The 26,658-nt window shown below is 49.4% G+C and overlaps 15 protein-coding genes across 17 annotated transcripts; 6 read left to right on the top strand and 9 right to left on the bottom strand.

Moving 5' to 3' along the window:
- Positions 1–6: 6 nt before the first annotated feature.
- On the bottom strand, positions 7–860 carry FOXG_12305 (uncharacterized protein; the record flags this gene model as incomplete). Its single annotated transcript, XM_018392065.1, has 2 exons — positions 7–527; positions 578–860. 2 exons carry the CDS (start codon positions 858–860, stop codon positions 7–9), a joined length of 804 nt encoding a protein of 267 aa, XP_018250853.1.
- A 483-nt stretch (positions 861–1,343) lies between these two features.
- Positions 1,344–3,026, top strand: FOXG_12304 (uncharacterized protein). Of its 2 annotated transcripts, XM_018392064.1 has the most exons (5): positions 1,344–1,464; positions 1,514–1,724; positions 1,776–2,059; positions 2,112–2,233; positions 2,290–2,957. In XM_018392064.1, exons 2-5 carry the CDS (start codon positions 1,517–1,519, stop codon positions 2,906–2,908), a joined length of 1,233 nt encoding a protein of 410 aa, XP_018250852.1. In that variant the 5' UTR covers positions 1,344–1,464; positions 1,514–1,516; the 3' UTR covers positions 2,909–2,957. The 2 variants fall into 2 exon arrangements, with proteins under 2 accessions (XP_018250852.1, XP_018250851.1); XM_018392063.1 differs by having other exon boundaries at positions 1,344–1,724; positions 2,290–3,026.
- A 12-nt stretch (positions 3,027–3,038) lies between these two features.
- FOXG_20712 (uncharacterized protein) lies at positions 3,039–4,654 on the top strand. Its single transcript, XM_018401021.1, has 2 exons — positions 3,039–3,796; positions 3,846–4,654. Exon 1 carries the CDS (start codon positions 3,127–3,129, stop codon positions 3,787–3,789), a length of 663 nt encoding a protein of 220 aa, XP_018250850.1. The 5' UTR covers positions 3,039–3,126; the 3' UTR covers positions 3,790–3,796; positions 3,846–4,654.
- On the bottom strand, positions 3,102–5,667 carry FOXG_12303 (uncharacterized protein). Its single transcript, XM_018392062.1, has 3 exons — positions 5,003–5,667; positions 4,459–4,946; positions 3,102–4,412 (listed from the first exon to the last, which is right to left on the bottom strand). Exons 1-3 carry the CDS (start codon positions 5,243–5,245, stop codon positions 4,076–4,078), a joined length of 1,068 nt encoding a protein of 355 aa, XP_018250849.1. The 5' UTR covers positions 5,246–5,667; the 3' UTR covers positions 3,102–4,075.
- Positions 5,668–6,362: 695 nt separating this feature from the next.
- FOXG_20711 (uncharacterized protein) lies at positions 6,363–6,677 on the top strand (the record flags this gene model as incomplete). Its single annotated transcript, XM_018401020.1, has 1 exon — positions 6,363–6,677. The coding sequence occupies one exon, from the start codon at positions 6,363–6,365 to the stop codon at positions 6,675–6,677; it is 315 nt and encodes a 104-aa protein (XP_018250848.1).
- Positions 6,678–6,695: 18 nt separating this feature from the next.
- On the top strand, positions 6,696–8,893 carry FOXG_12302 (uncharacterized protein). Its single transcript, XM_018392061.1, has 2 exons — positions 6,696–7,418; positions 7,468–8,893. Exons 1-2 carry the CDS (start codon positions 6,866–6,868, stop codon positions 8,670–8,672), a joined length of 1,758 nt encoding a protein of 585 aa, XP_018250847.1. The 5' UTR covers positions 6,696–6,865; the 3' UTR covers positions 8,673–8,893.
- Positions 8,736–9,716, bottom strand: FOXG_12301 (uncharacterized protein; the record flags this gene model as incomplete). Its single annotated transcript, XM_018392060.1, has 1 exon — positions 8,736–9,716. The coding sequence occupies one exon, from the start codon at positions 9,714–9,716 to the stop codon at positions 8,736–8,738; it is 981 nt and encodes a 326-aa protein (XP_018250846.1).
- A 267-nt stretch (positions 9,717–9,983) lies between these two features.
- On the bottom strand, positions 9,984–11,003 carry FOXG_12300 (uncharacterized protein; the record flags this gene model as incomplete). Its single annotated transcript, XM_018392059.1, has 1 exon — positions 9,984–11,003. One exon carries the CDS (start codon positions 11,001–11,003, stop codon positions 9,984–9,986), a length of 1,020 nt encoding a protein of 339 aa, XP_018250845.1.
- Positions 11,004–11,181: 178 nt separating this feature from the next.
- On the bottom strand, positions 11,182–12,635 carry FOXG_12299 (uncharacterized protein). Its single transcript, XM_018392058.1, has one exon. The coding sequence runs from the start codon at positions 12,483–12,485 to the stop codon at positions 11,310–11,312; it is 1,176 nt and encodes a 391-aa protein (XP_018250844.1). The 5' UTR covers positions 12,486–12,635; the 3' UTR covers positions 11,182–11,309.
- Positions 12,636–13,301: 666 nt separating this feature from the next.
- On the top strand, positions 13,302–15,805 carry FOXG_12298 (uncharacterized protein). The gene has a single exon (XM_018392057.1). The coding sequence runs from the start codon at positions 13,380–13,382 to the stop codon at positions 15,309–15,311; it is 1,932 nt and encodes a 643-aa protein (XP_018250843.1). The 5' UTR covers positions 13,302–13,379; the 3' UTR covers positions 15,312–15,805.
- Positions 15,806–15,962: 157 nt separating this feature from the next.
- FOXG_12297 (uncharacterized protein) lies at positions 15,963–17,124 on the top strand. The gene has a single exon (XM_018392056.1). It carries the CDS (start codon positions 16,082–16,084, stop codon positions 16,904–16,906), a length of 825 nt encoding a protein of 274 aa, XP_018250842.1. The 5' UTR covers positions 15,963–16,081; the 3' UTR covers positions 16,907–17,124.
- A 72-nt stretch (positions 17,125–17,196) lies between these two features.
- Positions 17,197–19,917, bottom strand: FOXG_12296 (uncharacterized protein). Its single transcript, XM_018392055.1, has 6 exons — positions 19,675–19,917; positions 18,594–19,611; positions 18,183–18,543; positions 18,014–18,131; positions 17,892–17,962; positions 17,197–17,844 (listed from the first exon to the last, which is right to left on the bottom strand). The coding sequence occupies exons 2-6, from the start codon at positions 18,783–18,785 to the stop codon at positions 17,309–17,311; spliced, it is 1,278 nt and encodes a 425-aa protein (XP_018250841.1). The 5' UTR covers positions 18,786–19,611; positions 19,675–19,917; the 3' UTR covers positions 17,197–17,308.
- A 186-nt stretch (positions 19,918–20,103) lies between these two features.
- On the bottom strand, positions 20,104–21,689 carry FOXG_12295 (uncharacterized protein). The gene is made up of 2 exons (XM_018392054.1): positions 21,453–21,689; positions 20,104–21,394 (listed from the first exon to the last, which is right to left on the bottom strand). Exons 1-2 carry the CDS (start codon positions 21,629–21,631, stop codon positions 20,539–20,541), a joined length of 1,035 nt encoding a protein of 344 aa, XP_018250840.1. The 5' UTR covers positions 21,632–21,689; the 3' UTR covers positions 20,104–20,538.
- A 77-nt stretch (positions 21,690–21,766) lies between these two features.
- FOXG_12294 (uncharacterized protein) lies at positions 21,767–23,545 on the bottom strand. 2 transcript variants are annotated; one of them, XM_018392052.1, is made up of 2 exons: positions 23,290–23,545; positions 21,767–23,209 (listed from the first exon to the last, which is right to left on the bottom strand). In XM_018392052.1, the coding sequence occupies exons 1-2, from the start codon at positions 23,401–23,403 to the stop codon at positions 21,881–21,883; spliced, it is 1,443 nt and encodes a 480-aa protein (XP_018250838.1). In that variant the 5' UTR covers positions 23,404–23,545; the 3' UTR covers positions 21,767–21,880. The 2 variants fall into 2 exon arrangements, with proteins under 2 accessions (XP_018250838.1, XP_018250839.1); XM_018392053.1 differs by having other exon boundaries at positions 23,436–23,545.
- Positions 23,546–24,780: 1,235 nt separating this feature from the next.
- FOXG_12293 (uncharacterized protein) lies at positions 24,781–26,642 on the bottom strand. The gene is made up of 4 exons (XM_018392051.1): positions 26,365–26,642; positions 25,997–26,315; positions 25,826–25,943; positions 24,781–25,773 (listed from the first exon to the last, which is right to left on the bottom strand). Exons 1-4 carry the CDS (start codon positions 26,488–26,490, stop codon positions 24,882–24,884), a joined length of 1,455 nt encoding a protein of 484 aa, XP_018250837.1. The 5' UTR covers positions 26,491–26,642; the 3' UTR covers positions 24,781–24,881.
- Between the last annotated feature and the right edge of the window lie 16 nt (positions 26,643–26,658).

Here is a 26,658-nt window from a genome sequence, read left to right as displayed (position 1 = left end):
AGATTCCTAGAGGGCCGTAGACATTCCACCATCGACAATCAAGTTCACTCCGTTGACATACTTACCGAGGCTGCTTCCGAGGAAGACAACCGCGTTAGCAATATCCTGCGCCTGTCCGACCTTCCCAAGAGGAATAGAGTCGATAAGACTCTTGAGGAAGTCAGGGTTGGCCGTCATGATCTGCTGAAACTGGCTCAACTCCACGGTTCCATCCGGCTTGTCAACAGGAGGAGAATCGATGGTGCCAGGAACGATCGTGTTGATCCTGATACCCTTAGGTCCGAGCCATCGTCCAAAGTCCTTGGCCAAGGTGGCCTGGGCGCGCTTGAGCGTGGTGTATGGTCCTCGGATTGCTGGATGTCTAGCTTCGAAGCCAGCCAGAGAGCTGATCACGATAATTGAGCCTGTACCGTTGCACTTCTCAAGATGAGGCTCGGAAGCGTTGATAAGGTTCACGAGGCCAAGAACATCGGCATGGAAGCTCTTTTCCCAGTCGTCAATGCTTGGGCTGACATACTTGGGACAAGCTATAGTATTGTCAGCAGGAATACTAACACGATTCGCCAAAGATAAATACCGTTAGCAACAACGAGGTCAATTCTTCCAAACTCTTTGGCTGAGGCTTCGACCCAGCCTTGGATCGAAGCGGCATTGGAAATGTCAACGCTGGTTCCAACAGCTCGTGCTCCGTCAGTGGCATCTTTGAAGTTTGCGAATTCATCGCCTCGGACATTGCGAGAGCAATAAGATACACTGACACCTTCACTCAGTAGAGTCTCGACGATGACCCTTCCAATGCCCTTAGTGCCGCCGGTGACGAGGGCATGGGCGCCAGTAAGTTGAGGAATGAAGCGAGACATGTTGGTGGTGGGCTGTTTGCTACTGTTTCTGTTTAGCCTTTTCCAAATATTCTATCTGAGAAGCATACCGTTTGGTTTTGCTATCTACGTATTGTTTTTGAACTGTGATGATGAACTTCTGTGTATACCATTTGGGCATACTTCTGGTGTCTTTTATACTGGCGAACACTAAATGCTTAGAATCACTGAAGAACGCATTTCACAACTCATTCTGAACTCATTTTCCTTTTCTGGAAAGAGTGAGGCTTCGCGATCCTCCATGCCACGAGTTTGGATTATCAATCAAATGGTTGAAGCCCAGAACTATGATCTTGTTTTCCCATTGAGGTTAGTTCAGCTCGCCGGTCCGATGTCACAGTTCAAGATCCCTACTACGTAGTAGTCTACCAATCAATCTCATTTTCCTAAAAGGGTATAAACTGGGCCCATCGCTTGACCTCGATCATTCGTCCCACTCAAGCCGCCGTCCATCTTCGTATGTCATCGTCGCGTATCCTGGACCATTCCCTCTCATTTTCCTCTTTCATATTTAGAGCGGTCAAACGAAATTTAGCTGCAATCACCCGCTCAGGGCCAGAAAAATAAGCATGGCACCATCCTTCACGTTTGTCAATGTTAGCAATGCCCCCGGTCTAGGGCCTAAAGAGGCCAAGCAGATGAGAGGCCATATTACGAAGACGAATTTTGCCAAGAGAAGACAAAGATTAGGCAAGCCGAAGAACAAAGGAAACATCGCCTCACCTTCAAGTCCATCCTCTGCCTTGACCGCATTGGGCGAGCGGCAGTTGCGGCATGCACTCGAGCCGGTGGCTGACAGTTTGCTCGTCCGCATGATCGAGCCGACATACTCCCCCGTCGAATACTGTAAGTCGCTTGTTACTATTTCTTGGAGGTAACGGCTCATCGGGATTGCAGTACTTTGCGAGTACCGCGCGTTAATCTTCCCAGCCGGCCTCGGCTCTCCCGGATCAAACCGAGAAGCAGACTGGATCGCCCTACTGCACTCTGAGCCAGCCCTGGTCGAAGCATCCATGGTCATAGCGATAAGACATTCACCCCGGCTTCAGAGGACTCAAGGTATTCGTGAGGCGTCTGTGCGCAAAGGAAGAGCTATCAAGATGATCAACGAACGGCTGAACACGCCCTTAGGATTGACCGACGGCGTGCTCAGCGCCGTCTTCACCTTGACCTTTGCAGAGGCAAGTAACAGTATTTAAGCACCACATAAATCTCTAACATATCGCACTTCAGCTTCTTGAGAGTGACGTCAAAGCGAGAGACGTCCACATCCAAGGTCTGGCCCAAATGATCAAAGTTAGACGTTCATTAGGGAATACGGCAATCCCATCATGGTTCGGTGATTTTATCCTATAGTATGTCTAACGGTATTCTGCACTCCCATGAGCATTCTTCTACTAACCGTTACCAGTGATTCAATTGGCCATACGATCCTTTCTGCCAGCTATTCCAATTTACCCCTCATCAACGCATTGAGAAATGAAGACGACCCTAGGCAAATGGACGTCGCAGCAATTCGATCCGATGCCAACGACTTGCGCCAATTGATAGATAATTACCACGCTTCCACAACACTAAAGCGAGATACAGCAGCTATCATTAGGTATGAGGTTCATCGCCTACAACTGAAAGTGCATACACTGTTGGGAAGCCAAGAACACTACATCCGCTCTCTGCATGATTCTTTACAGCTTTTTCTGTCACTATTATGGCCTATAGAGGAACGACGGTCGTTGGATATCAAGGCCGAGAACTTGAAGTATGCGCTGCTGCAGCCCCATATCAGGCTATGCTCCTCGATGCAGCTACTAGTCTGGCAGCTATTCGTTGGTGCAGCTGCTGCGGAACCCGCGAGTGAGGTTCGTTCATGGTATGTTATCAGATTACGAGAGGTTGTAAGCTCTATGAGAATAGGGGGACAGGACGTTGCAATGGAGACTCTGACAGCCGTTTTCGCACCTGATGCTCGCCTGCTGGAGAAGTTCAAGACGGTTTGGGATGAGGTCTCCTTTGGGCAACAAGCAGTTTAAATAGCGATAAGCCCCCTCTAAATATTACATTTTCCTTCAATAAGCTCGGTAACTACTGAAGACAGCAGGAAAAATAAACAGGAAATTGTTTCCGGGTGAATCCGCCTGGCAACTCCACTACAGCGTCACGTGGAGCTGTACCCAGATGAGTCAATAACCAATGAAGCGATTTCATCACCAACTTCGATTTATCCCGCATTTCGCCACTGACATCCACGATGGGCCCCGACTCAACCACTCAAGACCAGGCATCCCCTGCTCAGAAGACATCGGTCCCTACCACTCTCATATTCGATGGGCAGCAAATAACATTGGAGAATGAGCCGTCAATACCTCTTTACCGGCTTAGCCGCACCATAGCCTGCAAAGTTCAGAAGCATTGCAGCATAATATTCGAACAGATCGAGGTTGTCGAGACATCCCATCCAGATGGGAAAGGTTCAAGAATACGGCAGCGCCCTCATGATCTTTACTACCTTGTGAACTCGCTTCTCATGCTGCAACGTCGACACGATACGCCGGCGTGTTACCTCACCGCTCCATCGCCCAAAGCATTGGGCAATATTCAGGTCGACGTCTATAATACTCCTTCGCAATGTCTGGGATTCAAAGCGATGCTCAACGCCGACAAATCAGCAGATGATGTTCAACTGTTTAAAGTCGATACCCAACAAATCTTGTTTGAGATGAGGCCGAAACTAAAAGGCGGTCCTTATCAGTGGATAGATGCAGATGGGCAGATTATTGCATATGAGCCAGGTCAGGAGGGCAATCACAAGCTCGTAATTGAAGTTTTATTACAACAAGACATCAGGGATGCCCTGGTAGCACTATGGACGTTGAGACTCTGGTATGAGCATATCCACGGTCAATCAGAATGACAGTGAGGTCAGTAATATGTGAAAAGTTTGATTAGTCTCAACTCATGCATGTACAGGGTCATACAACTCGCCAACCTCCATACACACTTCATTCTAGTTCAGAAAAGCGCTTACTCAGAAGAACTGCTATGTGGACGCTGTCTGTCAGGTGAGACACGAACAGGTAGGCGACTTCCATATTGATTGGGGGCAAATGAAATAGATAGGCATTTCTCATAAGTATCATACATAGAATTAGATTATACACCACCCGAGAACTAATATGCACGGCTCGATATTGGGGCTTCTACCGCTCAACATCTCCTGAACTGCGTACCTCAAACGCGACGGTCTTACTAATGCCGATCTGTTTCGTGTCCATCTCATCAAGATCAATATCCGAAGAAGGGTTTCTGTGGTCCCTGCGACTAATGATGCGCTCTTGTGAACTTGTCCTGTCACCGGTCGACTCTCCTCCCCGAACCTCAACAATGTTCTCGCCTTGCTGGGTTGTGAGGACAATATCGCCGCCACGGCCATTCGCGAACTGTCTATGTGGATAGCCACCAGGCTGGTGTCGGCTTTGGCCTGATGAGCCGTAAACTTGGTTGTGAAAAACGACCTTTGATGCTAAGATGTCGATGCTGAGCTTGTTAGCGTGGTGGATTGAAGTGAACAAGGTAAACCTACATCATCATTACTGGGAACATGCATTCCATACTGTACGCAAACCGATCAATCTGTGAAGCAAGATTCGTCGCACTTTGTTCAGCATTTTGGAAGGAATATGTGATAGCCCGTATGATGCCCAGTACTGCAAGAAGTGCCAGTCGGACCTCAGTACTCCGCATCAAGTATCTGAACAGACCAGCCTTGATAGCAGCGCTAAGTGACGTCGATTTCGCCGAGCTGAAGACTCGGAGGAGGAAGAAAGAACTAAGGCATTCCAAGAGGGCGATGAGGATGAAGTATCCCATATGTAGATGGTTGATCAATGACTGATCAGTGTCGAGGGCGTTCATTATTCGTCGGGCTCGGACAGCTGCAATTACCACGCGAATACCGGAGACGGAGATGATCATGAACCAGAATCCGGTGGCGAAGATGATCCATTGGCGACCGCGTAAGACTCGACTTAGGATGATATAACTGTAGAACGAAAGGCCAGCCTCTTGAACCTGCGACAGCAATACATTAGCTCGAATCGAATATCATGAAGCACTCGGCAACGTACCAGCCACAGAACATCGGCGAACACGGAGGCTACAGCCTTGGTCGTAGTAGAGTTACCCTCTTCATAGAAAGCATAATAGCAAAGCCCGTTAGCTATAGCGCCAGCAGCAGACGTGACGATCGGAACGATAGAGACAGGACCAAAGCTCGTGATGCCAGCGACCATAAGACCAAACAAAACATTAGCTATCCCGATCGTGCTGAGGATCGACCAGCTCAGCTCGTAGTAAACAGGGTCGTCCATAGTGTATGTGCGATCGTCGTCGTGTCGGAAGTAACCATGGTAAGTCGGGGAAACCTTGCAAACAAAGCAAAAGGGAAAAAACACGGCACAAACGAGGGGCGGCTAAGCTTAATAGCGACTGTCACAATGGGCCTCTTTACCCCGTGGAGGGATTCCGGGGTAGACCGATCTGGAGTGTTGGTGATCACGTTAGCGAAGGGGGGTACCCCAGAGTGGACTGATTGATCCGTCCATTTTGGGGGAGCATTGGGGGGAAGTGACAATATAAGCTGAACTGTTTGTCTGCATGTTTCAGTTGATTGTGAGTGAGATATTTAATTGAGGATCCCTCCGCACTCAGCTGGTGGGACAACCTTCGGATCCGCAGAGGCGAAGAGAAGACCAGATGAAGATGCATCAGCAGGGAAGAGGCTGTTCTGGCAAGTTGCTGATTGAAGCGCTAGAAAGGCAGGGGAAACTAAGGCCGCTAACCAGAAGTGTTCAGCCACTGTTGGTTGCTATTTGCCAGTAGCTCACAACCAACACGAGAGTACGCGGATTTGCATTTCTCCACCGTTGTTATGTGTTGTGCCTCGCTGCGTGTGCGTTGCATCCTGCGCGTGGAAACCTTTTTCCCTTGTCTAGCCTGGAATCCTTCGTCTTTTTTTATCCCTGGCACTGGCTTTTGTTGGTCCGGAGTGAATGCTGACACCGGGTGGCTTGGTTGGGTTACCCGCTGTAGAGTTTGGAGTCGTGCGGAAGGTCATATTTCCTAATATTGAACCGAACTGACTCAACTTGTTCCGAGGATGGAAATTGAAGAGACTGTGCCTCTTGGTCTGTGTCATTTGAAAACTCCGATTTGACAGTTTGCGTTGAAACGTTTGAGGTGATGTGATGTGGAGAGTGGCTTCTCCAATATTAATTTAACCCCCGCTGCAAGCTTCGTGACATGAGGTTTCACCCTGGACCTAACATTCCGTCTTCTGGGATTTCGCGTTTCGCTTTTCAGACTCGAATTCGCGTTATTCCTAGAAGAAAGTATTTTATACATTTTGAGAATTATATACCCAGGGATGGAACTCGAGCGCCTGTCAATGTTTGACAGTGCAACCATCTTGACAGGAGGTTGTGTACCATGTTGTCTCTGAAGCGTTACAATCCTCGTCAAGGATGGCTTGCCAAGGCTGAAGGATTTGCTTCACCCCAGAATCTTTATGACCGGTTTCAGTCACCGGAAATTACTAGACACTTCCCCGACAAATGTTCTCGAAGTCTTATTAACGTTATGCGAAAAACTGATATCGCCAATGATTTCCAATACGACCTCGGTAATCGACGGTCATTTCAATTGAGCGAGCGGGTTTCTGTCCGAAAGAACGGGTCCCATCAGATCAGTCGTATTTCCGATCTACTTCCGGATCTTCACACTGGAAAGATCTGCCCGCGATGACTCCATTTCTTCTTATCACGAAGATATCATTGGTAACGTATGACGCACTCGAAGCCAACTACCGTCGAAATGTGGGAATTCGTTAAACTATTCGGCCCGCTAATGTTATCTCCATGACAAATCTCGCCAGAATGTGATTTTTAATAAATTCTCGCCTCTCTCATATTGTGCTTTTTGGGCAGTGAAAGATGCAATCGCTTCTGCAGTATCGAAGGGCTGGTGCTGCGGCTCAGGCGCAGATTGATCGTGATATTGGCAAGGCGAGACAGCACACGACATCCAACGCTGGGCGCGATATCGAAGCTGCGCGGGAATGTCGAAAGTCTTTGGATGAGAAGGACGAGCCGAATCCTGGGCGGCTGCCTCCTATCACTGAAGCAGATACATATGCTTCGAGCGATGAGATTCCCGAACAGTCGCTGCAGCAGATTGTAACGGCACAAACCATTCGACAGTGCATGTCCGGAGGAATTGCTCTGGGCCAGGTCCTCACAGGAATTAATGTCCAAGATCACAAGAACGACAAAGGTCACGAAGGAAAGGTTTTCGTGGTTGGTTGGGAGGGTCCAGACGATCCTCTTGATCCTCACAACTGGTCCGTTGGAAGACGGATTGGTGTGACGCTGCAGATCTCCATCATTGCTCTTTTTGTCGGAGCAGCATCCGGAATTGATGCGACTGTTCTTCCGCAAGCTGCAGAGTCGCTTGGAGTCAGTGAGGTTGCTGAATCTCTCGCAACAGGTATGTCTCATGCTCTTTCTCACCGCGCTATGGAAGCTAACATTTTCAGGCCTTTACTTGGTTGGGATGGGCCTCGGTTCACTAATAGCAGGCCCCTTCTCCGAAACATTTGGTAGAAATGCAGTTTACATCTTCTCCATGGCAATCTTCATGATCTGGATCATGGCATCAGCTCTCGCACCCAACTTTGGTGCGCAAATCACGTTCCGCTTCTTGGCTGGCTGCTCAGCTTCAACACCGCTGGTTTGCTCCGGAGGTTCTATCGCAGATATGTACAACAGTCTCGAAAAGACCTGGAGCTTTCCTCTGTATGCTGTAGCTGGTTTTGGTGGACCGATGCTTGGTGCTGTAATGGGCGCTTACATCGGACCATCGAGCGCTGTGAGCTGGCGATGGACTGAGTGGACTATGCTTATAGCATCAGGGCTTGTTCTTGTACTAGTTCTGCTTTTCATGCCTGAGACTTACGGCCCACTTCTCTTGCAGTGGAAAGCATCTCATTACCGGCGGATCACTGGAGATGACCGGTTTCGATGCCAGCATGAGATTGCTGATGCTAGTCTCTTCAGCAGACTCAAAGTCAGCATGACGCGGCCCTTTCTGATGCTGACTGAACCCATCATTATCGCCATGACGATATACATCAGTGTGCTGTATATTGTACTATTCACCTTCCTTGTCGGCTGGCCGTATATATTTGAGAAAACGTATGGCCTTGACCAGGGACTCGCCAACATCATTTTCATCGCCATGTTTCTCGGAACGCAGATCAACTTCGCTTTTGTTCCTATCGTCTACCGCAAGACACTGCGAGCGACCCAGAACCAGGGAGATGGCCACTTCAAGCCTGAAATACGTCTCTGGTACGCCATGCTCGGTGCAGCTGCTGCGATCCCCATCTCGCTCTTTTGGCTCGGTTGGACCAACTACTCTAGCATCAGCATCTGGTCCGCCATTTTCGCCGTGGTTCTTTTCGGCTATGGCGTCACAGGCATCTTTATCTGCGTTTACATGTACATCATTGACTCTTACGAGATATACTCGGCATCGGCACTAACATTCGTGTCTTTGACGCGTTATATGATCGCTGGAGGAATGACAGTAGTGGGCATACCGTTCTACGAAAACATGGGTACCCACTATACATTGACCATCATGGCATGTTTCGCGGTGGTATTGGCGGCGATTCCTTACGTCCTGTACTTCTATGGACACAAGATAAGGGCAAAGAGCAAATATGCATTCACACACTAGATAGACAACCAACATTCAGGCTCCCAGATAGAATCAGTATTTATATTTAGAAGGCACCTCAGATTATTCCTCGGCCAATTTCTGCAACATGTCGTGCAGCTTCCCGGCCACGAACCCAGGATTATCCAGTTGAATAAAATGACCCGCGTTCGGCACCTGGATAGGTCCTTCACTTCTCTCTGAGCTCGTCAATTTCGCCAGTCCCTCATTATAATGATGCCAGTAAGTATTCATGTAAGCCTGTACAGTCTCCCCAGGAATGTTGAAGTCTGTTCCCGTACGCTCTGCAAAGTAGTTGAAGTCATGTCCCAGAACAGTGATGTATGGGTCATTGCCGTCGACTTTGGGAAGAGCTGGCGAGTCTGAGTGACCAAGAAGTTGAGTAAGGTTCTTTCGACTGAGACCTTCTCTTGAGCCAACGCTTGGATGAAAGCCCTTTGCGGTCTCTTCTCGAGCAACGCGTAGATTGTCTGCTGTGACCCCTGGCGGAAGACTGGCAGGGTCGAAGCCCTCAGAATCTGGGTCAGGGAAGACGGAGACGAAGTCCGTGTCTGTCAGGACACTGTCGAGAAGAAGGGCCCCAGCTACGGTGCCGGGGTACTCAGCGGCGTAGAGACGAGTCAGAGCACATCCAATTGAGTTTCCAATCAGCAAAAGCTTGGTGCTATCTGGATTGTCGATGCTCAGCCTCTCTTTCAAGATCTGTGTGATGAGCTGTCGGATATCCCGAACCACAGCCATGCAGTCATGTGCGTGAGTTGGATCCGCAGCTCCCTCATCCTTGGGATCACGATCAGTAGTCTGACCCTGTCCGAAGCGATCAAAGGTCAGCATTGCCGGAAGACCCTGAGGAGAGAGCTCCTTGAGTTTGTTCATTGTTGCAATCCATCCTGCCTGCGGTGCGCCGAGGCCATTGACGAAGACAATAAGAGCTGGGTTGGTAGGCTTCGTTGCTGTAGAAGCAGTGAAGCTGTAGGAGATCTGCGCGCTTGGCTTGGTTTCCAGGCGGATGAAGTCGAACTTCAGAGTAGCCTGGTCTGCCATGGTGATCTTGATGTTTTAGAGGCGAGAGGAGAAGTGGTCGTAAGCTGGAAGTCGGTGTCCTTTATATATTTCTCACTGTCAGCATTGCTGACGTCATCTGTGTGATGCTGATGAGGATTCAGAACTTTGAGAAACATCCGTTAAATCCGACTGAGCTTGAGGCTGTATTTCCGACATTAATAATGCAATTTATTTCCATAACCATGCATATGAAGAAGTGGCATCTTGGCGGCTTGGCGAAAGCCGAAATGGCTGGTAAGCGTAGCTTCATAAGCCAACAGTGTCCAAGGCAGGCTGACCATTCTGTTGCTCTCCCAGGCGTTTCTCCTCCTCCTCTTCCCTTCTACAAGCGACGCATTGCCCATCCTCATCATTGAAGTGCTCATCCATCTCCTGCTCACAGAAATCATGTGGCTCATTGGAACGACAACCTTTGCATCCTTTCGGCTTGTAAGTACAATCTCGAAGCTGCATTGTCGCGTCACACCAAGCACCGAACAATGTCGCGTCGCTTCCTGGGGTGATCTCCGATGTCTCACGCTCTTCTCTAGCGCAGATGTGTAGAATCTCAACAGGTTTCATGTTTTCGACGCCAGTCTTCTCCACGAGAACCCAACCTTCTCCTCCTGGAGTCAGTCCAAACGTCGGTGACTCGGAGTAAAACATGGCGGCAGAGACGTCCAGGTCAAATTTGACTTTTAGTAGCCCATTCTCTATAACGTCCTCCCAGGAGGATCTTTGTGCTGGTACGACGAAAATCCAGCTCTTGTAACGATCTCCAACACTCCACCTATTTTCAACGAACTTCGTCGATTCACACCAAGATGGCACGATATGCGGAAGAGGTTCCATTCCTTGGATCTCCGTGGCCAGCTTTTCTTTTGCCTCTGCTTCCGACAATCCAGTCACAGCGTCGTCCTTCATCTTTCTGATAGCCTCTTTGCGGAACGCTTTCTCGCGGCGGTGATGCTCTATGCATTCTTCCACGGTGTCAAATCCCGTGTATACATCAATGCGTGGCCAATGGTTACGGGCATTACCCCACCCCTCAATAGCATCAGAATATAACAGAGAAGAACCCATGTCGTGAGGATCGAATTCCGGCTCACCCAGACAATACAACTGAATGCTTAGTTTCACGATGGCCGCGTTAGGGCCAGCTCGACTCGCGACAACGTCGTAATGGCGACCTGCATGGTCCTTGAATTCGCCATGGCTGGATTTTCCAATGAACACCTTGCATGGTGCTGTCCCGCCCGTAGACAATCGCCGCTCCGGAGAAGTCATTGTGTTGGTTTGTAGAGTCAAAAGGTGAAGAAGCGTGAGTTTGCAAGCAATAATTAGCGGTGAAATGGGGTTTAGGCTACCAGCCCACAAAAGTCTGACTGTTCCCCAAGAAGAAATCACCGGTCTTACATCCAGTTACTCTAGCGAGACTACAAGCATGGCGTTGAACTATCGTAAGTGCGAAAAATTGACAGTATATTTAGTAAATGAATTTGGTATCGTTACGCTTTAAGCCATGAAACTCTCAACTACCTTTCCCTTCCAGCTTCAATGTCTGATTAAGATAAACCTTTCCCGCACCATTAACTACTCAGAATCCTTCTCCTGGTACAGTGGTGGTCCAGGCCGGAGATCACTGTAGCAGGGCAAACTCTCCTCCTCAACATGATCCGAAGGCCTGGCAAAGTCGCTCAACACGACCCGATGCTCAGATCGAAGGATCCGACCTACTCCACTCCTGACAGATAGATCTGGGTTGCCTTGGGGATAAATCTCCTTCATCAGCTGTAGCTCTAGCACCAGGGAATGGGTGACCGATGTGTCGCCGACATCGCCGGTATCTTGGGTGAACCTGGAGGCTTTCTTGATAAAGAAGGGAAACTCCATGCTGAGTGTTCCTGCAGCGTCGTCCGTGGTCCACCCGTCGTAGAACGAAGATTCGCCTATAGTAATTGTCTTCTTTTGTGCGTGGCTCTTTTCGTCTGCTTGACATTCTTGTGCGTGCTGCGAACAAGCCACGGCTGTGCTCTTGATGTTCTCCTGAAGCATCCAGGTGCCTTTACATACACGCCAGAACTGAATGTCCTCCCCATTGTCAGGACAGCTTCGAAGGCCGCTTATAGTGAGTTTCACATAATTCTTGCCACTGGGGTCAAGGACAAGATCGAAACTGCAGCCGACCTCGATTCCAGCAGCTTGGTATATCCGAGTTGATAATAAAGGTTTACTTGGCACTGGTATTGATCTTGCGACGGGAAGAGTGCGGTTGAGTGTGATGATCTCTGGCAGTTTTGACAGTGATCCTGTTCGTCGTATGTATGTTACAGCCTGGAATTCGTATGTGACGGAAACAAGTGACGTATCCATAGAGGGAGGTACATAACTTGGCACTTGGTAAGAGAAAGGATACGTGTAATTGTTGCAGTCAAGTGAGGTCGTCGTCGTAATGAAATGGCAGCGCTTGAGCTCTATTACTTGGTGTTTACATGCTTTGCATGTTCTCTTGAAAGGCTTTCTGTTAACCACATGAACTCGCAATGTGGCAAAGAGGCTATCAACCTCGATGGCTTCTTCAACGTTGAAAAGTAGTGAGCCCGAGATAGTAGAGCCATCGGTAGCATCGTCATTGACAATGACGATCGGAGAAGTATCAATTTGGCAGTCGAGAGATGCAGGAGGCCGATTTGGTGATTTCTGCGATCTCTTCTTGAACAGTGGAGGAGCCAGTGACTGTGGCCTGATCAACTGGGATAGGCCTGTCATGATGTCGGTGGTTGCTGATAATCTGGGGTTCTGCAGGTCAAGAATATCTGGGGAATGAGAAATGAAGAACAGAACAGGTGGTTAATGTTGGACGTCGATTGTAAATGCTTGAGAAAGAATGGTACGAAGAATCAAAATTAAATATTGTTCATACGATTTATTGTAAACGAATAGTTCGGTCATGGTGACAGAGATCCACCATTTCAATGCCCGGTTCAAATTGCCAAGAAGAGCTTTCACACACTTTCGTGATGATTCGATATGAGCTTGGCATTAACACTAAGCCTTATACAGTAATTCATACCGACATCTCAAGAGATCGACTGCGGAGTCCGGCAGCTCTCGATACTTCCATTCAATCAATCATCAAACATAGCGGAATTAAGCATTTGTCAAGTGGACTTCTTGCGGTAACTGGACCTGGGCTTTCTAATTTTAGATCTCATCAGGGCCCATCATTTTTGCTTGTTTGAGTCTCAGCATTCGAGGTACACTGGAAGCAGAGCCTTTCCCATCTAGGGTGCAAAACCAGGCACATTCGGGGTCAAGCTGAGTGAAGCTTCCGCCCGCGCCCTTGACCTGACATCCATTTACCCAAAAGGAGAATCGGGATGCCTTCCGCAGTATCAGCCATACATGGCGCCTTGCTTGATGAATTGTGATAGACAAAATTTGCCATTTTATTGCCAGACCGATTCTTCGTCATTGGTGGAGCGTCCCCAGGTCGGGTTAGCGTACCTGATACCGCTATGCCTAAACAGGCTCTCAACCACGACATGATCTCAGCTTCGCGTTGACAAACCAATTCTGGGCACTTCATCACTCAACCTCACCCCTTCATCACCGCATTCCATAATAACGTTACCTACGCACCGGCATGATCTGACCTCAGCAATGTCGGATGATCCGCCCCGTTCTCCCGGTAGAACAGCATCGGGCCAGCCCCGCAAACCCCGGACAAAGAGCTTCTCAGGCTGTTGGACATGTCGCGCCAAGCATGTGAAATGTGACGAAGCCAAGCCGGCGTGCAATCGCTGTCAGAAGGCTGGTGTTGAGTGCGAGGGATATGGAGTACGCATATCTTGGGCTTCGGTGAGGAACCCGACGACCTTTAGAAGGGGAGGGAGGAAGAGAAAAGCTGCGGCGAGACTACGCCAGTCGAGAGACTTGGAGTCCATTGGGGAGAGTGTCTCTGAGCAAGATGGCCAATCATCCAATGGCCCAGAGGAGAGTGACAATGGTGACGGTCCTTCGAACAAGGGGCCTTCTGATCTGCCGTCAGAAGCTCAGTCTAGCAATACGCCATACTTCCTCGATCAGCACTTTCCTCTCGACCAAGGTCCTTTCACCGGCCATTTGAACACGCGGATATTCCATTCGTATGAGCTCTTGGGCCAAGGCCTCACGACAGGTCCTCCATATGCTTCCCTTCAGCCTGCGCAACCTCAACTTCCCATGCTGCAACTGTTTGACCAGAACCCCATCCCTCAAGACGACATAAATACCCATAGCACGTCAACGCCCGTCAGCCTCGGTGATGTTAGCACAGGCTCTTTGCCATTGCCTGGAGTATCAGAACTTGTCTCACACACATCATCTCCACTCGATACTCCAGGCCAAAGACGCAAGATCACACGTCACCTCGATATTCTTCCTGATCCGGCTCTTCACTGCGAGCTTCTGCAGCACTGGACACTCAGCCTTTGTGACTCACTAAACCCGGTGCCTGGTCATCTCAACCCGTTACGGAGCGCAATGATGCCCATCGCCCTAGAAGGCAGCCGCACGGACTCGGAAAAGTCAACAGGCGCCACGGCATTGTTTCATTTTATCTGTTCAGCGTCAGCATTCCATCTCGCAAAAAAGAGAGAGTGCGAAGAATCGAAAGGATCTCTTGAGAACGTTGCTTTAGAACACCACAATATCGGCATTACTCATCTGGCCAAAAACATCCAGCTACCTAAAAACGGTGCTGATTGCGTGTCACTACTAGCATCCATCATCATCTGTATCTACAATGAGGCGGTGACGCTGCCGACAACGTTCTGGCGGTTACACTTTCGTGGCGCTGTTGAATGGGTCAATCATATTGATCCGCAGGTTTGGCACAAAAGTGACGCAGCTTCAAGTCTGTATCAGATGTTTCGGAGTATGGCCACTGTCGTGCAAGCGCAGTTACTCTTTGATAATCAGGAAACCTCATACTGGAAATTTACCAACGACTTTGGTCCTCAGCCTGAGCCGTATACTCTGTACGAGTCGTTTGGTCTTCCTCAGCCAGTGTACGAGGGTCTTCGCGCGATGAATGCCCTTCAAATGCTGAAACGGTCTTCTACTGAAAGTGATCCTTCTCCCGATGAATTAGACCGGCTAGAGATGGAACTTTATCTATCGGCACCTAATAGACCTGAGACGTCAACGGCAAAAGACTATGCCGATCTGATCTACCACCATGGCTGCATCTTCTACTACGCCGCCTTAATTCACTTGAAACGCAATTTGAAGGACATGCCAATGGATGCGGTGCGTCCACTTGTTGAGAAATCACTGCCACATATTGAAGCTCTACCTACCTGCACGAGTCAACGATTCTCACCAATGATCTGGCCCGTTGCTATTATAGCATTTGAGACAGGCGATACGACAATGCAGCAGCGAATGCTTCATACTCTCGCGTTCTTTGAGGAGAGATCAGAGCTAGCGATCTGGTCACAGATGACGCATCTTGTAAAAGAGCTCTGGGCGTTGAGGAAAAGAGAGGGCGCTAATATCAAGTGGCATCAGACTGCACTGGGAAGTATGAGTGATAGCTTCATGTTGCTATGAATAGGCTGAGATGCCGATAACGCTTGTGACGTGGCCATAGCTTCCCGTTTATCGGAGTCGTGCCGTCCCGTCGGTGCGCGCTCGTCACCAATCGCTCGCCCACGTTATGGATTCTTTTACGTGGATTCACCTGAATTACCCCAACGTGATGCGGTCTTTCCCTGCAGAGAGAAGTCAGATGTGTCGTGTGTATTTACAAAAATGGCAGCTCGAGCGCGAGGCTCGGGAGTTGGATGCCGTGAAGTAATTGTTTGACATCAACCCCCTCACAATGTTATCGACGCACGTTGCCCTTTGTCAAGGGTGACAGGAATCCCTGTACAAAGTTTTCTAGCCATTTTACAAGCTATGTCCAAGCACTTGTCCTTCTCAAAGTTTATTCCCTAGTGGCTCGAGAACGCGAGCCAGAGCACAGGATCCGTTGGTACGCCCTGAAACAGAGTTACAAATCAATCATAAAATTGCAACGCAACAGTAATTGAAGCGCCGTAGCCAGCTTATTAATTGGTGCCTTAAAATCTGACGGCCTGTGACGTTGAGCAGATCTGCCACGTTTGCAGATCTTTCGTGGTCAATTGCCAAAACGGGTTTACGCACTAACAAGCCTTGACGCGCCTCGATGGGGCATCCAAGTCAAGAATTTTACAACATGAATAATGCCGAAAACATTGATGTCACTTGGTGACCAAGTACCTTCTGGATATAAAAAAATGGATATCCCATGGCTCTGATCTCCTCCACATTCTCTCCACAGAGTCATATACACCAAAATGTCAGGAAAAATCATCATCCACGCAGTCAGACACGCCCAGGGCTATCACAACCTGGGTGAAGAATTCTTTCACCTGAGGGACCCCGCACTAACGCCATTTGGCCAACAACAATGCATCGAACGACGAAAAGCCTCGTTTCAGGATCAGTCCAAGTTCAAACTCATCGCATCATCGCCTATGATGCGGACCCTGCATACGACAAGTCTAATCTTCGATGATGCCATTCAGACACAGGACATCCTTGCTATCCCGGAGGCACAGGAAATTTCTGATCACGGCTGCGATATCGGAACAGATCCTGCTCTTCTCAGAGAGATGACGTTGCGGAATGAATGGCCTGTTGACTTGAGTCTGGTACCAGAGGGTTGGAATGATAAGAACCTCTATGGACCGAATAGTCCTGTCACAGGTGCCTGCGCAGCACGTGCTCGCACAGTAAGAAGAATACTTAGAGAAAAGGGCATGGCTTTGAGCCGAGACACCAACGAGGACATTCACATTGCTCTAGTTGCTCACGGAAGCTTCATGCACTATTTCAGCAATGACTGGGAGAACAGCACCGCTGGATGCGGTACAGGCTGGAAGAATTGCGAAACAAGGCGATATGTGTTTCAAAACGACGACTGGGACGAGAATGCTTGGCTTGTTGAGACCGAGGAGAGCAGATTAGCTCGGGGCATGAAGGGCCCCGCTCCCTCGGCAGAGGAGCAACGGAAGCTGTATGAGAAGACCATGGTTGGATGGGTTGATCAGGGACTCCCGGACATAAGATACCTGGAGACAGCTTCGGTCATGCCGATGCAGGAGCATTCAAGGTTGTAAGATGTACCGCAGATGGATATGTTTTGCATGTGAGGAATGATAGAAGAGATGGACGAGAGTATAATGACCGAATACTCGCTATAGCAGTAGTGTGAGCAGATAGATGCTATCCGAGTTTTAGACATAGAATAATTGCTTTTTCTCGCCGGCCCAAGGGAACGAGAATTCTTCGCATTACCAGGCGGGATGAGTGGTCCAAATCACGTATCAGAACTGTGCATGATAATCATGTTGATAATGCTGATAATCACATCGCATGCCTTTTATGAAATTTATACAACAATCACCATTGGCATACAGGTATGAAACTGGAGTGACAAAAGATATGTACATAACGTCGTGTCTAAGTAATGTTCTAACCCTATTATTATACAAACAAGTAAAATTCAGTATGAGCCTCTCTCATGTCCTCCGAGGCGGTGGTGGCGACAGTCCCTGCTGTGCAGCCTCGTGTTCAACAGCCAATCCCATATTCGAGTGTGCCAACTCAATGCTTCTCGCACTCTTTGCACTCTCACTTTCCCCTCCAAGGGGCCAGCTATCATCTCTTGTAAACTTCATCTCCTCCCTGTTGAACTTGTACTTGATATCAGGTCTTCCATCTTCGAGATCATCTGGTGAAGGCGGATCATTCTTGCCCCAGAAGTCGAACTCTGCTGGTTCTTGTTCCTCGGGGATGTTGCGTAGTTCCATGCCGTCGGGGTTGTTGTTTAGAATGGGGGGATGACCGGGTGTTAGGGGGCCGGTGGAGATGTGCTTGCTGCTGCGTGTCCATGTCCAGCCGGAGCCTTTGCGTTCGCCGGTTTGGGAGTCGAGACGGCGGGAGGTGTATGATGTGTGAAACTTTTTGAGGATGGGGCGGAGAATGGGTATGCATTGCACCATGATTGTTCCAGCAACTTCTGATGAGTACCAAACTTGTGACATGCCGTTGCGCCCTGGAATCTGTGAGTGAAGGTTGTAAGACTGAGATGAGAGGACTTACAGATGTAGTAGGCATCACGGCCATTCCCTTGGTCCTTCCAGCTAACTCGAATAGCCGAGACGATAGCAATACTAGGCTGGGGTTAGAAGTATGTCCTTGACCGTTGTTCTCTCTTGACTTACATCATTCCCAGGCTCATTGTGAAGCAAAGGCCAATCTTTTCAGCCTTCTTCATCTCCAACCCTCTCGTGATAAGCCAAGGGAAGCATGCAAACACGAAATCCATAATGATGTTGTAAACTGCACCCCGTTAGTATCCTCCAGCACATCTCGTTGTCCACGGTCACTCACTGTTGCCACCCTCCTTGAAGTCATTTCGGAACTTGGAATCCAAGCAGAAGTCGAATCGATACCAGTTGTCGTACGTCGGCTTTCCACAGACTTTAGCCCATTGGAAGAAGACCTTGACGATCATGTAGGCGTTCATGCTGGCAATACAGAACCAAAGAATCCATTTCTGCCAGCGGTTACTCATTCGTAATAGTGTTACCGCGAAGGCTGTCTTTGTCAATGCTTGGCCGATCAGTGTTCCGCATGACGAGACGTTGATGAGTATGTGCATTCTGTCGTCCCATTGTTGTGATGAGTCCTTCAGAACATAGCCGTTTTTGAATTCCCAGACGATAAGACTGTTGTTGGCGAGAAGGATGAACTGGATCTGTTAGGATGCAGCTTCGGTATGCTGGGACGATGTGTACTCACCCATGATACCAGGAGGATATAATCGTCGTACCACATTCCATGTCTCCTCGTAATCTTGACGTACAACCTCAACCACAGAAAGAAAGTCGCTCCCGCGAACAGAGACCATAGCCCGGCGTTCAACTCGACATAGGGATTGACAAAGGTATGGACGGGTCCGTCATCTTGGTCGTCGCGAAGCCTTAGCTTCATCGCTCACATTTCCTCCTCGGCGGCAACAAGATACCCGATGTTTCGTTTGGCGAATGCAGGTACAGATTCGAGAAACCAACAACAAAACAGAAAAGGTATCAAGAACAGCTAGAAAAAATTGGGGGAGCCACAAACGTAAAAGAAGGATTCTGGGCCAGCACCCCCTGGTCCTGCATGGGATGGGGTTCGCTCTTGTGCTGGGTGACAAGCATACGCGAGATGTATTCGCCCCTGCTTGGGATAAGCCTAACACTCGCTTGGCTAAGTAACCCTTGCAAACTAATGCGTTACGGGGTCTACCTTAATCGGATACTGGGGCCGCGTGGTGAGCATGTTCGATGTCGAAAAGGCCTCTTTGGCGGAGATGCCGCGTGGACAGACTTTCGTATTTTCTGTTTCTTGAAACCCGAAATTGACGTAATAGACTCAGCTCAGGCCTTTAAAACACTCTTAATATCTACCGAAACGTGAGTTATGCTTTTTTTCGCCATCGGATCTGGGATGCAGGATGTTGCTCTGTCGGAAACGAACTCCACGGACCTGACACGATCATCACGAAAAGGCAGTTTCACGCACACGGTACAGGGCTCTAAAAGAGCCTATCAGCCCGAGGAAATCGTAAAAGTAAGGCCCGCCCCTCGTCCGGGGTTGCCAAGTGGCTTTTTCTCTGTCTCTTTTCGTTGTGCAGATAAAAAAGTGAAACGACGAAGTGATTCCTATTGCAGGATGAGGCCCCTGTCTCGGGAATATGTCGAGGCTTCCTATACGTGGTTTAACTAAACCCTTGATCGGTCACCCCTGACAAGGACGCTTGGACAATTTCGTCCTTGCGGGCCATGTGGTTAGTTTTTAGAAGAACGAGAAAAGTTCCAGGCTGTGTGTCACTAACTAAACTGGTCATTACTTTCTTTTGCTTCCGCGGGGCAAGCTTGATCAAGGAAGAGGGGGAGAAATGCGATCATTGTCCGTGACCTGTTTGAGTATGATCCTGGTGACGTGATGCAAAAGTGTCTGCATTGGATCGGTAGATTATCACATTGGCGCCGGGGAACAAAACTGATTGTGGATCGAGGACCGTTGAGAAGCCCGTGGCCGAGAACATTTCGCAAATTAATGAGATTGAAAGGAACATTATAAGCTGAGATATAGGGAGGGCGGGTCAGCGATTAACTCTGATTAATGATGCATTTGTACTGGAGCTAATCACTCTATCTGCGATTCCCGTCGTACGTTCGCTGACACATACTGTACAGCCCACGAGGTTATCGGCCGAAGTCCCAATGTCCGACCCCGATTCAAAGTTCCTCATTCAATGTCACTGTATTATTCGCCTCACTCGCGAAAGGCCCTAACTAACACCCTGGCTGTTTTACTTCAGCTCATAGCCTAACCCGCGGGTCCGCGATTCCAGCGCCGTGGTTCCCGGGATCCCAAGGTCCGTCCGCGCATCGACCATCAGACCGTTTAGTGAAACACAGACTACCAATCGCCCACAAAACGACGTTATTTTTCGATATTCAGGAACAGCGAGCGGGGAGAGCGGGGCCTGCAAAAACGACACTGGCAATCGTAAAGCAAACCATGCGTGTCCAAAAAAGCAGCAAGGGGAGGGACGCGGAAGCCCACGCGGATATAGGGCCAGGATCAAGAATAAGAATAAGGTGGGATGCACTGCACAAAAGTAAGATCTGACAAGAGGAATGCTAATTAATTAATGTCACTTTTGGGTGATTGTGATTACGGTGCTATTTCCCTATCCTGTCTTGCTCTTGGTGCGAGCGACGACGACCACGGCTCTTACGACGCGGGACTTGTCGAACCAGTTGAACAATCTCCCTGCTAATTTGAAGCCGCCCATTGTGATGCCGTATTCTGCTAACAATTTGTCTTGGCGATCGAGGAATTTGACCAGGCCTGAAAAGACATCGTCTGTGATCTCCTTAATCGTGATCTCGTTGCGGTCATACCCGCACTCCACCAGTTGATCTCTGTACTCTGTCTCCGAGAGGAAGGTTTTGAGTGGGCAGCCCATCATTTTTCCGATGAGTCTAGCCCTCCAGATGTCCTTGGTGGAGGCTTTCTCGTTGAGGAGGAGATCGAATGCCATGTAATTGGCGTCGAGCTCTTTGGCGGCGTGTGAAAGAACGGGTTTTCGGGACGGAGAGAAATGGTAGATACAGTCGAGAGCAAGCAGCCATCGCTCAGTATACTTCTCATCAGCCAGCGAATAAACAGCCTCTCTGATCTGGGGACTCCAAGTCTGTGGTTTCGCAGCATCAGCGCGGAAGAGGCTGAACGCCTCCGCATCAAATGCAGTCCCCGCCTCAGACAACTCGCGATAAATCCTGCGTCGCGACGTCTGGACCTGCGCATCATTAAGCGTAAGCCCAACATAGCGAAAATCCCTCCAGCCCTGCTCCGTAGCCGTCCTCGCCAACTGCCAAGTCTGGTCACCACATCCGAACCCCAGATCTAGAATGGCGAGGGAACCGCGAGGACTAGCTTTACCAGGTGCATCACCCGACAGCCCGGCGGCGCTCACAACCTGCTCGAGCAGTGCAGAGGCAGCCGCGGGGAGCGTGTCAATTGGCTCGCCTGTATGAGTTTTCCTGGGAGAAACGTCAATGGATATGTGATTGAGGCTGCAGAAAATGTGGCTGGGCTTACCAGTATCCCACGTTCATCCACATGGATGGTGGTCGCGTTGCGATGTTGAGCTTCCAGTGTCCCAGGCCGTAGATATCGCTCATTCGCATCACCACCAAAGCAATGATGCCAGCGATGGCCAGGGCGGTGATGAGCCCCGCGGCAAAGCCAAGACCAAAACTGTCTTGATCGAAGAACATGGTGTCGATAGCGATTGCGGTCCGCGCCGTGAGCTAACGGCTGTCAATTGTGATAAAGAAAGATGGTGACATTTCATGGTAGCTCAATTTACGCACTGATTTCACCCACTAACTACTACTTCGCTAAATGACTAATTCCAGTAGAACTTAATTAAAGTTACTGCAATTGTAGCGGTTGGATTATGGAATTCGAGGTGATAATGTAAAGAGAAATCTGCATTCATCTATTATTCTAGTCATTATTCGTCATTAATTCTGTTCCCACGGAATCGCTACGCCAAAATCTTGAGCTACCCTAATGGCCGACACAACACACCCTTCCAGCAGCACCATGCCATCCCAGCACCAAGCACCAGCGATCCACACATTATCCTGTCCATTGACCCAAGCCATGGCCTCACCATCCTCGCTCTTCTTCGATCCCGAATCCCCTAGCAATTTCTGAACGAGAGCCTGGCCCTTGGTGTTTCTGAGGGTTCTAGTAAACTTGGCCTTTTTGATTGCTTCTGGCTGTGCCTCTTCGCGTAGGGGACAAGTGCTGACAACGACTCCACTGGGCATGGCGTGAAGAGCCTCTGTGCGAGGGCTTCCCACGTCGGTGAACATCGTTCGCAGGGTCAAGACCTGGGCTGCTGAGGTGTCTTTTGAATGGTGCATGCAAGCGATGGATTGACGGGAGCTGGCATCATCGGTGTCGACGACGCTGATTCCCGCCTTTTCCGGCTTCAAAACAGAGCTTTCGACTTGACGGGTTGGAAGCTTCGCCAATGTAGACCCCAGCGGGTTGAAGATCCGGCCAGCGACATCAGGGGAGACGGAGAGGACAACGCGGTCGAAGACTTGCTCGTGGATGCGCCCCGATGCGTCAACGGTAGATTGCCAGCGAACCAGCACGGTACCGTCGACCTGAGGCACAGCTTCGATCACACGACTATTGAGGTTGACATCCTCCAGTCCCTCCGTCAATTTGGCCTGGACCTGCGAGACTCCGCCGCAGACTGCGTAATGTTGCTTGCCATGCGAAAGCTTCTTGTAGTTGACGATGTCGCTCGCGGGGAATTGGAGCAGCTCTTCGTGTGTGCACGTCGCTACACCGCTCAGAAGCGGAAGCAGATAGCGCGATGTATATCGTCGGGGTAAACGTATGCGATCGAAGTATTCGGCGACGGTCTCGCTGTATCCGGAAGATGTGGTCTTCAATGGCGCGACAAGGAAGCATGCGATCGTGAACCAGAATTGGCACACAATCAGGAAGACAATCTCGATAAAGTGCGCAATCACACCGCGATTGCCCGGCCACGGCGGCGGTGTCTGGTGCAAGTTCGATGCATGAATGAAGTATGTCTCGTTATCGCTCCCCTTGACCGGGACTGTTCCATCGGCGCTCGTAGCTGCTTTCGCAAAGACAAAAAGGAACTTGATTGGATGCAGCGGGATTTGTAGATGTTGATACATGCGCATCAAGTTATGGTAGTACCCGTCCGCGCTCGCGCGCATCGGCAGATCGATTCGTTCAGCATCGTCGTATTTCTCGTTCTTAATCGTAACAGAAGCAGAATCAAAGGATATTCTGTCGCCCTGGAGGGAAGCGTTATTGTTAGCGAAAGGATTCCAACCCAGGGCGAAGGATCTCGGTTGTCGTTGACGACGTGGCGCACCTGTTCGAACAACGTCACCCTATAACGGTCTCCCTTAATAAGATAAGCACTACTAAGACCGGCGAGACCCGTGCCTATAATAGCGACTCGACTTTTCGTATGCTTGTCGTTCATGATGATGGTGTTTTGTACTCTTCTTTACTTACTTAACATTGGAATCTTTGACCGTTCTTGATGGAAATTTGCAGAGAATGTCACCTGCTGGTCCTACCCTGTTTCCGACAGTGAATGGCTCCAAGGGAAAAATGAATTGAATATTCTGATTGGATCATTTTACGCTCAGACGGTTCCACCGTTCACAAACGTTGAGTGCCGAGGCTTGTTGTTGTTGGCAAGGTGCTAACCAATAATTCAGCAGTGAATGAGCTGATCTCCGGGAAAATCGGCGCCTCCAAAGCTGAACGCATGTGAAAGAGAGTTCGGCATCCTAACTATCCGCTGTATCTTCGTCGATCGCGATCTTGCTGAAACTTGACAAATGTCATGACAGCGAATGAGACCGTCAAGAGTCGTTATATTGAACCTCTCAACGCTGAAAGTGTCTGGTGTGTCGGGTAGGACAGTGCTCAGCGCAACGTGGCAGTGGGCCAAGAACTGTGGGCGCTATAAGCACCTACTCAAACCGCGTCACAGCGGGCGGGTCCAGGGAAGCCCAAATACTTTCTAGAACGTCTTGCGATATGCGATTGCCTGTTGTTGGTTGACCGATTCTTAGCGATCCTGTCATAAGAATCTAATAGATGCTTTCGAACCAACAACTCAGGAGTAGGGAAAAGTGGCATAATGTTGCAAAACTTGTTCCTTCGGCGCTTCAAGGTTCTGTAACTGCAGTGTTTCGGCAGCTTAACTGCCAGAGGTGGGGTTTGAAGATTTCTAGGCCGCACAGGCTAAAACGTCCAGGTCAATGAGGATTGTTTGAGCATTAGCCGTGAGGTCGACAATCGCAAAACAGTTTCTTACAGTTTATCACGTCAAATGCTGAAGATACACTGAGCCGACTGGATCTGCAGAGTAACGAAGGCAGCTTCAATGGACGAATAAAAATGTCAACTTCGCAGCAGCAACCTACTAATAGCAACAGCAACCTAAACTTTGGTGGCCTCCACTCGCTTGACAGCTGCCAACAGGCGGCACGGCCCCCGAGCCCCTGTTGAAGATTCAGTGCCCAGTGACCTCGCCATTTAGCGACAATCTATCATCTCCAACCTTCGCCCTATACTTCCTCATCAGGGTTTCACAAAACTGCTGTCTGCAGGTTCCTGACCGTATTCGTGAACGTGATGCAGAGAGGTTGAAAAACTTGGGGAAAATGCATAGTAAATGGCCGCGCGACGATGAATGAAACAGTTCCTGAATCAACCTCTCACGTCCAGGATCTCCTCGGATAGGGCGGCTGGGTCGGATACCTTTTGATCACGAGCGCTTATAAATCTGAAGATCGGTAAGCTATTGATATGAGACGAGGTCACGGAGTTTGGATCCTTATGCTTTGGGGTAGGTTGAGGATTGTGTGTTGCCGTATGGGCTGCACTCATGCTCTAATTGATCTAAGACACTGCCAGCGGCTGAACCTATATGCTATAGACTGAAGACTATTCCTCCTTGAACACATCATACTTGTACTTTGACCCAGTGTGATCATCGCGGAGCCCAGATTGACCAATGCCATAGACATTCTCTCGCAGAGTATGACCCCCTTCACTAGGTATTTCGTGATACAAGCCCCTTCTTCGGAGCTCTGGCACTAGTAGTTCAACCAGATCCTCAAAAGTCCCTGGCGTGGTAACATAACCAACATTGAAGCCATCCAAGTCTCCCTCCTCGATCCAACGCTCCATCTCATCAGCAACAGTCTGAGGACTTCCAACGGAGACTGGGCCCAGTCCACCGATGCCAGCCTTCTCGGCAATGACTCTTGGCGTCCACTTTGGAACATGTTCACTGGTGACAGTGAATGCATCGAGAAGGCTTTGAACCTTGTGCTGCTCTAGAGAGTCCGCAGAGGTGAGTTCTTGGTCAAGTGGAATCTTGGATAAGTCGATGCCAGTCCATCCGCTGACGAGAACTAGTCCACCAATAGTCGAGGCGTACTTCTGCAGTTCCTTGAGCTTTTCTTGCGCTTCTTCATCAGTGCGACCAACTATGGGAGTGAAGGTCGCAAAGAACTTGAGCGATTGAGGATCTCGGCCTAGTTCAGCAGCCTGCTTCCGAATTGCCTGGATCTTAGGTTTGAGCAGTTTGGGTGAGTGGGAAGACACGAAGATGCCTTCTGCATGGGTTGCGGCAAACGTCTGACCGGCAGATGAGGTACCAGCTTGGAACAAGAATGGTGTACGTTGAGGTGAAGGGTCAACAATATGGCGAGTGTCCAAGTCAAAGAACTTGCCATGATGGTGGATGGTCCTGATCTTTTCGGGATCCGCATAGCTGTCGTTCTCTGGATCAGGGGAGATGGCATCATCTGCCCAGGAGCCTTCCCATAGTCTGCCTTGCGGTTAGTGTCAAGTCCTACGAGGGCCATAAAAGAGTGACATACTTATACAGGACACGCAGGTACTCATCGGCCTGCTCATATCTCTCATCATGTGCAATAGGACTGTCCAGGCCAATGGCTTTGAAAGCCGCTTTCTTCCAGCTGGTGACAATGTTCCAGCCTTTCAAATGATGTTAGTCTCTCATGTGTGCCGTTTTACCACTCGATGCTTACCAATTCTTCCTCTGGTGAAGTGGTCCAATGAAGAGAAGCGCTTTGCCAGGAGAAAAGGTGGCTCAAAAGATGTTGAAGCAGTGATGGCGAAAGACAGGTTCTTCGTCACAGCTGCCATGGCACTGATGGGAATAGTTGGATCTGTCATGGGCCATTGGGCGGCACGGCGAATACAGTTGTCTAGCTTCCCTTCATATGTGTCATAACCGCCATAGGTATCTGCCAGGAAGAGCGCGTTGATACCCCCCTTCTCAAGCAGCTTGGCCAGGTCGATCCAATACTGAAGGTCGCGCTTTGTTGCCGACTTGTCTACTGGATTCTGTTTGGATTTAGCATCGGTTTGCTGCAAAGCGTGCAGTAGTATTGACCTTCCATTGACCTGGCGATAAGTGCCCAATCGTTGACATGTCAAAGGCATTGATGATGATTTTCTTCTTGAGATCATTGTTGCTGTTGTCGGTGGCTCTCCCGTTCGTTGCTGGGTTGGGCGCCATGTCAGCTGCAAAAGAAATAAGCCAGTTCAAAATTACAGATTGTTTTGTAAATGCTCAGGAGATGGGGGAATTGCAATGGTTGTCAGTTGAGCTGTGTATGCAAATGCCATCCTGCAAACCCATTCCAAGTCCGAATTGCTTCCATATTTATGTTAACGAACCCCGCAA

This window comes from Fusarium oxysporum, chromosome 13 (assembly GCF_000149955.1).
Source record: "Fusarium oxysporum f. sp. lycopersici 4287 chromosome 13, whole genome shotgun sequence".
Taxonomy (NCBI): Eukaryota; Fungi; Ascomycota; class Sordariomycetes; order Hypocreales; family Nectriaceae; genus Fusarium; species Fusarium oxysporum.
Note: the sequence above shows the minus strand (reverse complement) of the source record. Positions and strands in the feature narration are given on the sequence as shown.